This window comes from Tuber melanosporum (assembly GCF_000151645.1).
Source record: "Tuber melanosporum whole genome shotgun sequence assembly, scaffold_108, strain Mel28".
NCBI lineage: Eukaryota > Fungi > Ascomycota > Pezizomycetes > Pezizales > Tuberaceae > Tuber > Tuber melanosporum.
The window spans coordinates 312350-324049 of NW_003298764.1; the positions used below are offsets into that span (position 1 = coordinate 312350).

Here is an 11700-nt window from a genome sequence, read left to right on the forward strand (position 1 = left end):
GGTTGACAATTATTCCCTCAGTTGACAACCCTTGGTTGCTTTTAGGTAACAGGATTTCAATCACCGTTGTAGTATGAGAAGTTGTTTTTGTAACTACCATGTGTTCTGAAATCTGGTTACAACATTTCATGAAGTCTAATAACTTCTATAGTATTGTTTTTCAGAGTTCTAGACTCTTTTAGATATTGTAGGATTGGTGTGAATGTATTAGTCTCTTGTTGAGATCCTTTACCATTCAATACCATCTCTTAATGCAGAAAGATCCTGTTACTTATGACCCATACCAAAGGTATCACATCTTTGAAGCCTAGTAACGTTCTGAGTAGTTGGCGGATTCACTCCGTTTCACTTCTCAGACCTAGCCGAAGGTCCCCTCTTATATACCCTGTGAACAGGATCTGGTTGGATAGACGGCGGCGATGTATATGGTGTTATTCTGATACCTTCAATTCTGTGGTATTATAGTCACAGGATGTAACTGAGATTGATATGTATGATGATGTGTGGGTCCCTTAAGGGGGCCAGAGGGGGGTGTTAGAGACCAGAGATTCCGATTCTGGGCAAGGTCATCCTACTTAGGGTGACTTCTGGGTATCGGATCCCAGTATTCCCAACATTGGCCCACTTGTAAGAAGTGTATATGGCAAAATCCCGATTTTCTTTTAATGAAAGACAATGCCCCTGCTTATTACTCAGACTTGACTATATTAGAAAGAGTTAAAGCAGGTATACTGAAGGTGGATTGGCCTCCCAATTTGCCCGATTTTAACCTTATTGAGCATTTGTGGCAGTTGATGAAATTACAAATACAAATACAGTGGAGGCATGAGCAAGTTACAAGTGTAAGTGAAATGAAGGAGGTATTACAGCATGAATGGGAGCAGAGTACAGTTCAGGAGGTTGATAGATATCTAAGCTTCCTAGAGTTATGGTTAAATGTATTGAACAGTAGGATGGAAACAAGTTCCATGGCTAAACAGATGGGAGAGCTGGGCAACAGCAAATTCTATAGCTAGTTATTTTGTTGAATATACCGGATTTTAGATTGCACTAAGTACCTGTGGCCTTGGCGCCAAGGTGTCCGAATACTTTTGAAATTTGTTAGTACTAGTACAGCACTCTCTACTCGAGTAATCATACGAACAAGTACGGGTACAGTGGCGAGATAAATAGAGTCTTCAATATGGGCACGACGAAAACCGGCGTGACGAGCAGGGAGTGATTAGCAGGGAATTTGTCTAAGGAAAAAAAAAGTAGGGCGTGACGAGGGAGGGACGTCTGTAGTCGGAGTGCTTTGCCAAGAATACCGGTATATACAAGTAGCTCAAGTTTAGACCCCAAAGGATATTCAACAACCGCTCCCATGGGAATGATGGCTCTATCGGATGATAAAGTAGGTGATTCTCTGCACATGAATAGAGAAGATGAAAATATCTGAAGCTTTGGGGGATATACTGGGGGCAAAAGTATGTTGGACTTTTGCCCGAGTCAGAAATTGTCCAGGACATGTTAACTCTGCCAAAGTCCTTTGCCCAGACAGTTAATTGCCAAGTGCCAAGGGATTAGCCTGTATCAAGACCATGCTTGGCATATTAACATGCTGTTACAAAGCCAGGCTGACTGTCGGCTGGAGAGGTCCCTCACCAGCAGGAAAAAACGCCCATTATGTACGAGTATCGGTACGAGTACTTATACCTACCTCATTCGTGGCCCAGGCACCATCGGAGACCTCCATGTTACTCGAGCAGCTCGTCAAATTGGGTGGCGCCTCGTCAGGGTTTGATCGCCCCACGCGCCCAACCAATCGTAGATTAACAGGGAGAGAGAGGGCTGAGGCTGAGATCGGTCAACAGGAGTTAACCGATCGCTTCCTCCGATTCCATTTTTGTCCCATTCTAAGGCTTCGAAGGGGAAGCTTTTGCCATGAAACGGAGAGAGGACAACTCAACTTCACGAGATAAGTGTTATCATACATAACCTCTCTCGTAAGGCTGTGCGGCTGAATTCCTGAGTTGTGGGGTGTGTCAAAAAGCTTAGCAGCGCCCATGATAGTTAGTTTAGGCGAGGGGGTTGCATTCATCGGGCTTTTCCCTTTACCCTACTCGAGCATTCCTCCGCCTTGGAAAAATCAAAAGTCGTTCAAATAACCTTTTTTTCTTTTTTCTTTTTTTTTCTTTTTCCTTTTCTTTTTTCTCTCTTTGGTGGGGGTTCCGGCGTTCGGGATTCTCTAACCGGCCCGAATTGGTTTTTTTTTGGTGAGGTGTGTGCTCTTGTGTGTGAGTCTTACTCGTACCGATCCTGCTGTGGAGGGTGGTCAGTTTCTGAGAGGGTTTCCTCCATGTCGTGGTGCTGATCGCGGTGGATAGTCCGTCTGCATGGCACTTCAGTAGAGGATACAGTACTCGTACTCTTGTACTCGTACTGTACTCATAGCACCATACCACACCTATCCAGCCTTTAAGCACCAGGTAGCGATCGCGGATGAGCGAAACCACTGGAGAACCCGGTCACAAACTAACATAGGGGCAGAAAGCCTTCTCCACTCTCGCTCGGGCAGGCCGCGATGCCAGCTAGCTTGCTGGTGGATGGACAAGAGGTATCCCGTCTTTGGTACGGAGTTCCCACAAAGTACGCAGGGGCAACACAAACAAGCTATTTTTAATCTTTGCTTTGGGTTAGGGTAACCGGTAGATTCCACGGCATTCAGCATTGTACGATACGGTACGAGTGCAAATACGATGCCCGAGGCGTGATCCAGCTGGGGCACCACACAACACAATTCTGAAGGACATCATACCGAGCATGGCGTGTATGCTCGTATCTCAATCCACCCAGCAACAGCTCTGGAAAGCCTCCAACTCTCCTAAGAAGAAAAAAAAACTCAAATATTTGCTGCACGAATACTTACTTGTGGGGGGGGACCTACCGGTATCATACATTCCCCTTCGCTCGGTCGTACTCCTCCACGAGTGCGGAGCCTCACTCGTGTATCTGTAACTTTTGCAGCCTTCGATATTCCCCCGCTAAATTAATCTGGGCGTGTTATTCGACGGAAGAGCATATAATGATTTACACCCGTCCACACCTACTAGTACGGTACGCAGTGCTCGAAGGAGATGCGGTGTAGTTAGGCAGCGGGCGGGAAAGTCATTTAATTTAATTTAGGTTGTCTTGAGAAGCACAGTGCGATAAAGTTGGCAGGAGAGGATGAGTGGTGGGGTTTTGTTCGCTGGATTGATTAAATGGTGTTCCCGTTGGGCGGCTATGCAGATCCCTCGCGCGACGGACTCTCCTGGTTGGTCGTGTCATCTAATGTTAGGGCTTGCTTGCCTGCCCGAAAACCGGGGTAACATAACTGGTGCTTTTTAGGAAAAGCAACTTTTAGACTCTGACCCGGGAGGATACAGCGGTTGCACTGGCAGTGAGAAGGGACAGGGTACAGCTTTAAAGCGATGGCAAGGGTTTCTATGGGAGAGTGATAGGCGCCGTTTTTATCACTTCTAGTAATCGTACCCAGGATTATTAGGCCTGTTGAAGTCTCGCAAGTTGAAACTGTATTGGGAAGGTTGGGAGAGCGGAGTACCCTATGCTTCCTTTGAAAGGCAAAAGGAAAAGAAAAGAAAGGGCAATATGTCATAGCGTACCGGTGCTGTGCGAGTGGAGCGGAGTTGGGCGGAGCACAAGTAGAGTTAGGGAAGTGGTGGGTGTGTCTTGGGGAGTTTTGCGATCTTTAGCGGAACTCACAATGTCGCATGACATGATGCGAGAAACCTTAGAATTGGAAGTGACGAATGAAAGGGAATCACCCATCGATTGGGTATCCTCAGTATTCTGTGGCCGGGATATCAGTGTAATTTGTGTTGGCGCCCCCTCGAGAAGGAAAGGAAAAAAAGGAAAAAGGAAAAAACACACAGCCCGAAGAGGTACGTATACTCGAGTAGGGTACTGTAGCATGGTAGAACCTTATACGAGGTAATTGTCTCATGGGGGGTTTTATTGTCTGGCTGCCAGGCCTGATTTGATGCGAAGGTTCTCCGGAAATTCTTATTTTGAGCGATCCTAGCAATACTAGGAGAACTTGTACAGTACCCACTACCGGTAGTACCAAGAGCACACGTAACGCACCAATACTGTACTAGTGCTGTATGAGTACTGTACCACATAATACTCGAGTACAGCACCGTACGAGTACTTCCAACAGCAACACAGCTCGGCGGAAGAATCCGATCGATTTGATTCTCGCGGTGCTCGAGTAAATCCCCGGCCGCCGAGACAGTGTCCTGTGCGAACTCGAATGGAGGATGGATGTGCTGGGACGTTGTAGTTGTAGTTGCCTCTCTTTGTAAGGCACTGTGTACGTACCATATTCCTTTTGTTTTGTCTCAACTGAGGCTGAGTTGCGGTGTTTTCCTCTCGCGTAGCCGAAAGGGGGAATTCCAACGTCCTAGTTCGAGTATCTCCCCTGCGGCCTCCGACGGTCATCAATAGCGTAAAAGTCAATCAATCAATCCTAAACCCTTGGTGCAAATTACGAGCCCAAACGGAGCTGATTATAGTTTACTGAACCAACCCCGTGCTTGAGTCGCCCCGGTCCTAAAGGCAAAATCCTAAGTAACACTGCCGTCCTCTCTCCATCTCCGGTCGGCTGCCGCTTTACGGGTATGGTATGCGCACCACAGAGAAACTCCCTTCCGACTAGGTTGCGCTGATCACCAAAATAGGGTAAAGAGGGTGGAATTTATTATACCGTATCAAGGTTGGAGATTTTTATTGTAGGAAGGTAGGATCTTACAAGTACCTCAGGTTAGGCTTTTTACAACTCGGCGGTTAGTTAGAGGCTAACGTAAGGTAGGGTGGGAGACTTGGGAATAGGGAAGGATACTGCTGATAGCACTGGACAGGATGATATTGTCTGGGGCTGAGAGGGGTGTGAGTGAGTGGGATAATCGGCTTGGTAAAGCTTGGCCATTGGGCGATCACTAGCGACGACCCCTACCGGATGGCACAAGCTGCCGGATGTTTGATGCTCGGGCATTTAAGGTTTCTTTTGAGTGTTTCAAGTAATGAATGGTGGTGGGGTTCACCATCACCAATCAGTCAGATACTCGAGTAGATGGACAGACAAGCATGAACGGCTGAAGGTTGCTGCTGTTGGCAGCTCTTGCTTTTCTTCCTTCCCTCTCCATTTCTTTCTTTCGATGTTGACCAGTTTCAAGGAAAAAAAGAAAAGAAAAAAAAAAGAAAAAACAAACAATTTATGCATGTATCAGTGTTCGAGGGTAGGCAGTTTTGCAAACGAGAAACCTACCTATGAGAAGTGGTGCTCTGCATTTTGGTCCATTTGATTTGATATTATGGTTGAACCCGATTTTGGTTTGGTGAGTAAACTCAGGATGAGTTAGAAGAGACCGTGCGATATGATTCTAGGATAGCCTACCAGAAGAGCAGAAGGTACCTCAGAGAAAAGAGGAAAGTTGCCCTGGCAAATGAATGATGAGTGAATGACACAAACCTTCTTCTATCACCACTGTTATCAGCATTCCAGCCCCAGTGATACAGTTGTCTATGCCTATCGAAAGGGGCCACCAACCTGTGAGGTAATTCCCAAATTTACTCTATCCCGGCAATCGGGGAGAACCCCGCGAGAGGGCTAAGCGAGAAGTGTCAAATAATTCTTAATCAACATTAACAACCTTGGCTCAGGAAAGGGAACGGACAAAGCGAAACCAATAGGTTCCATATCAAATTCGGGCTGCTGATAAACCCTGATGATGATTTGAGGGGCTCCGCGGCGCAGAAGCAGCGGCAATGTCGGTATAAGCCCATTCTTGTATTCCCATGATAACCCCTCTGCTTCATTTTCGCTCTCTCTCATGCTCCTAAGGTCCAATTTGCCTTTTTTTGACTTATGCGATCGTTTAGGTGGGGGAGAATATTCCCCCAGACCCTCGCGCGAAAAGCAAGCATGACAATATAAAGTTTGCTTGGCTGCGAAAGTTAGATCGCCCCACCATACCACGATTCCTTTCTCGGGAAATTTGGAAAGAGAGAAAAAATGAAGTAAGATATGAAGCACTGCCCTCCTACGGGAGATGGCACAAACTCAAATAGTCTGACTCTGGCAAGAACCACAGTTTTCCTTTTCCCTTGTCTTTGCTCCCTGAGAAGGGAAATATGCAAGAGACAAAGCGCTGGGGATCCTTACTGGCCGTATGCAAAATCCTGATATACGGTATATCCGTGGTGAACTGAATGCACTGTACCGATAGGGCTGTACCTAATGGGCAACGTCAGACTGGGATGTTGCAGTAGGCAGCGACTGGACTCTGCATTGAATATCACAAACCTCTTGCCTCCAAATCTTCTGACCCAACCCTTCTCCTTTCCCCCCTTGCGGCGCTGATCAGGCAAGAATTCGGAATGAGAGTTGAGATTTCGCGTCAGCACCATCAGCACCACCGCAAGTTATTGGAACACGGAGGGGTGGGGATGAAATGGATAAACCAAGGCCGGGTGTTATTCTGGTATCATCGAAATCCTTGGCCTTTGGCCAAACTGAAATTTGTCTTGGATGATGTGATGACGGTGCCGTACAGGATTGGCCGGTGTGAGTCCTGGAGAATGTTATTTGCCGGAACCCGTGTTGACAAAGGATGATGAATGATGATGCAGATGATTGATGTTCAAGGGGGCCCTTTTTTGCAAGCTCAGTTGCTAATACGATGTCGGAAGGGAAAAAAAGTCGCAACGCTAAAGCTGGGCTCGTGTCGCCGGATTGAAGTTGCGTGTTCTTCTTGGTGACGCACTTCCCTAGAGACTTGGATTATTGGACGGTGTGAAGAGTGGTCGAAATAAGCTGTGAAACCAGCCAGACCGGAGATTTGTGGCATTGTGATATTTTTAGACCAAAACAGGATAATAAATCAACCATCAAATTTTGATACCACCGGAAGCGTCTTTCGGCCTTAGGTGATGTCACTGGCGGGCTTTGTGAACAGTGTAGATAAGTGTGAAGTGAGTGATAAAGTATCATGCCGTGGGATCCGGGAAATACCGCAAAATCTGGTATGAACCGACCAGCACTAGTGGGTTCATCAGCAAAAAAAACTGGATTCTGCATCCGGAACATGAGTTTATGTTTGGCCTCAGGCAGTTTTAGTGGACGGCATCCTAAATACATCCCATCTGTGTCCCATGTATCCTGATGGCCCAAATAGGAAATATTTGGCTCGAGATAGAAATTTAGAAAAGAAATCTCATGTATTAAATGGCTTGACAATCAGATAATTATTTTGTACACTTTCTAGGATTCTAAGTTTTTACTGGCCTTGTATAATAGTTTTGCAATTATGATTTATAAAATCAAAAAAACTCCATGATGAGTTTATGAATAAGGCTGAAATTTTAACAGCAGATATAAAATAATACTAACTTTTAGATAAAATAACAGGTTTTTCATTTTTTAATTTATCTAATTTCCGTTTACCAGATATCTTTGAATGTCCTCAGAAATTTCCAGATATATGTGATGTATGAGATACACTAAACACAAACTGCCTTTCAGGATGCAACAGGTTTTTTTTCTTCCTAAAATTGGAATAAAGTCATGGCTGAGGTAAACCCATGTTATGGTACAATAATTTAAGATATTGGTTAATAATAGTTTGCAAGATGATTATGAAGTTGATTGCAATGATGAAGGACTCTTCGAGGAGGTAAAGACTTGTATTTATGACTAAACTGGGTATTTATAACTCAACTAACTGGTATAAAAGTAGAGAGATACAAGAAGAGACACTCTATAAGTACTTACCAATACCACAGAGATCTTTCTCTTTTCTTCCATGTTTTTTTTAGACCCTATAGTATTGATCTATATTCTACAAATTGACAAAATAGATGACTGAATTATCAGTGAACTTTGACAGCCAGTATCCTAAAAAATGACTCAAAAATCAATAGACAGGCCTGGCTCTACCTCCTAGTTAGTAATAACTAAGTCCTGTAAGGACAAAAGCATCCAACTTCACAAAGATGTCCACTGGTCATATATATGAGACTTTAAGCTCTAAGTTCTTCCTTATACATGAAATTACTAAAGGGGATTTTGGCACACTATTGTTTGAAATAATCTTGATTTTAAAACAGATTTTGGGCCAAATCATATGTTGTAAAAACAAGTAGGCTTGGTACAATATTGTTTGTACATATGATGAAATCATTGTTTGAACACATGAGTTAGAATAACAAAATTTACTACAATGATTATTAAATGATTAATTATACAATAAATATATATTATATAAATTTGTAAACCATATCTTAACAACCTATGTATTATATGGTAGGGAGAAAATAATACAATAATTTAAAGAAATTTTATAATAGAGTTTTAAGAAATTTTATGTTAAGGGCTATACCTAATACTATCATAAATGTGATATTTACAGAAATGCTATTTTCTAGGTAAATGGATATGTATGTAACATATTAATAGTTTTTACAATATTCTATAGTATACTTGGCTTGATTTATATAAGAAGCTAAACCTAAACCACAGGAAATCCTACTATTACAAGCACAACATTTTTTTCTGCTAACTACATCATCCTTTCCTTCATCCTCAACAATATCACTTTCAAAGACTGCAGCTCACGTGTCCAGAAAGCAGTTTGGACAAAATATACAGATTAAAGGGTTATTGATACAATGTTAGCATAGTGCGACATGGGAAAAAAATTGGATAATGGGTTTAAAAAACAAGTATGTCAGAAGATTATAGAGAAATTTAACAAGGGTGTGGTTGAGGAGGAAAAGACAGTACAGCAGTTGAAGACTTATATGAATACAGTAAGAATGCTGTTTCTTGGTTATTGTAATTAGAATTAATATTTGTTCTTAATTAATTCAATTATTAACTACAATAAATGAAACAGAAGTAAAAGACATTCACATATTGTTGATTCTTCTGGATATGGTTAGGATAGTGAGGTAAAAACTAATCAGGCTACTGCTATGAAGAGTGTGTAGAATGATTACTTTAAGGTAGTACTCTTCATTGACAAAGAGTAAAGTTTAAGGGACTAGTAGGATGTTAGGCGGGGACAACCCGTATAGACTCAGAGTTGTCTAGACCAATTGAGAGTTGTTTCTGTAGATGGAGGTTTATCCAGAAAGGCTTAAGGGTTACTTGTTTTGTATATGACTACTAAGAGTAAGGTAAAGTAGAATAAAATCATGTAAACAATTTTATATTGTTAAAGTCTCTTTTCTGTTGCTTGCTAATGTCTCAATGCTTGAGAGGCACTACAATATTTATATAACATGTCTGAGTGTTCGTGGACTTTATCTACTACCTTTCATATAAATCATATATCTGTAACAAGACTCCATGGAGTACTATTACAGTTAGTCAAACCTATGCCCATACCAGTTTTAAGAAACTACTGCAGTAGGAATGGTAATAGGCCAGAGTCTACAGAGTAGAGGTACTGTTGGTTAGGTACCTTATTTGGATATACTATGCTATACTAAGAAGTAGATGAGTACTAATAAGGAGGGGTGATTACCTTACTGGGTGAGGTAACCCAAGTAGTCAATTTGGGACTTATCTGGAATTGGTTGACAGTGAGTACGGGTAGAGTTACCCTACCTTTGAACTAGAGGTACCCTGCCTTGCACTATGGGTTATCCTGCCATGGAGCTAAGTTATCCTACCTGGAAAGTAACTTGTTATGCAGGGACTTGAAGGAAGTTACTAGATTGTTTATTACACGAAACTATGTAGAGTGTTCGAATCTGAAATTGTGTAGATCATTCCAACACAACTAGGTGAGCTTCCAACAAGCTGTAACTTGTATGTATGGTAGCTAACACTCCTCTCCGCCCCGTTATAAGTCCCTAGCATTATGGGCTACAGCTTGGAGAGTAGCTGTAAGTCTAGTAAAGTCGACAAGTGGAGATGCTCTTGTAACACTGTATATGCACATGCAGTATGGTCGACTAGAAGGTGTCAGCAGAATATATGCAGAGGTAGGGGTGAACTGGAAGAATGGTCTCCAGGTAGTTTTGTGTAAAATGGACTAGAACAGACAGAGTAATACTACTTTGAAGTTAGAAGTAGTACATGAGGTTACTGGAGGTCTATAGATGAAGAAACTGAAGTTTATAGCCCTAAAAGTGTAATAGTATTAGAGAATTATTAAGAACTCTAAGATATTAGTCTGAGGTTACAATGAGACCTACTTCTAGGAAGGTTAACTGTGGGTAGTGGCTATTGGTAGTCAATCATGGAAGGAGTCTATCAGGGGAGCTATGTGGCCATCATTTGGAATGATATAGAATAGAGTAGAACTGGATAGATATTTAGGGGTTGTAGATACTTGTAGAAGACTAAGTGTATTTACATAGGGAGTTCTATAGTTGGTACTACATCTGCTCAAGCATGATAGCTCACTACTGACATGTATAGGATAAGAAGAGTTTTTACTCCTGCAGTTACATTGTGGATACAGCAGTTAAAGCACTACTGTCAGGTGGATGTTAACAATCTATAGAGTAGTCTAGTTTGCTGTGGAGGATCTTTGGTCAAACCTGTGGAGGTTAGCTAGACAGCTCAAGGGAGTTGAGTGGTTGTGAAAACAAAGTAGTGATGAGGAGCAACTGGCAGTATATGAAATCTGCTGAAGTATATGCGAGTTCCTCTCTACTCTGGCAATCAACTACCTCTCGAGATCAGGACTTAATTGAGTAAAGCTGTGACTTAACGATATTAAGTTTTATGGTTTTGTTTCTCCAAACTCTACTGCTACAAGGTTGAAATTTTATTATATTTGTTTACAGAAGAATACATCTCGGTGCGGTTGCAACCCAGAGATCTATCTTCACTGAGGGAGCCTTTATTACAGAAAAACTAAGGGAGTATTGGGATCTGCGATAATGTTCATCAAAAAGAAAGACTGAAAACTAAGACTATGCATGCACTATTGAGCTCTCAACTCAGTTATAAAGAAAGATTGCTATCTGCTTCCCTTCATAGATGAGGCCATGGACAAAATATGAACTATATAATACTTCACGAGACTGGATATCAAAGACTCATATCACAACATTCAGATCAAAAAAGGAGATGAATAGAAGATAACTTTTGTATACTGGTATGGGATGTGTGAATAGCTAGTCATGCTGTTCGGACTAACTAATGAACCAGCCTCCTTTCGAAGATGAATCAGCTAAGTTTTATGAAGATTTCTGGATAGATATTACATGGTCTACCTTGATGATGTACTCAGATTTTAGGATATTCCAGACTGACACATTAAGGATATCAGCTAAGTTATAGAATCCATCCAAGAATTAAGAATGAAGATTAAACCTACAAAATACAAATTCTATAAGGAAGAAATGGAGTAGCTTAGATTTATTATTACAAGACAAAAAGTTAAAGTAGATCCTGTTAAGATAATTGTAATATGGAAATAGCAGGTATCAAGAGTCAGGAAAGATGTCCAATGTTTTGTTAAATTTTGCAACTTCTACTACAGGATTATAGAAGGGTTTAGCAGGATGGTAAAACTTTTATATGATATGACCTCAACAAGAAAGAAATCAAATGGGAAAGAGACAAACGGAAACAAGAAGCATGCAACGATATAAGGCGGAGGCTCATGAGTATACCGATACTAGTTTATCATGATTTTG

General features: G+C 41.9%; 1 protein-coding gene; it reads left to right on the top strand.

The window, feature by feature from the left end:
* Positions 1–2221: 2221 nt before the first annotated feature.
* GSTUM_00000301001 (uncharacterized protein) lies at positions 2222–3976 on the top strand (the record flags this gene model as incomplete). XM_002835463.2 has 2 exons in its annotated part: positions 2222–2276; positions 2367–3976. The coding sequence occupies exon 2, from the start codon at positions 3587–3589 to the stop codon at positions 3974–3976; it is 390 nt and encodes a 129-aa protein (XP_002835509.1). The 5' UTR covers positions 2222–2276; positions 2367–3586.
* Positions 3977–11700: the final 7724 nt, after the last annotated feature.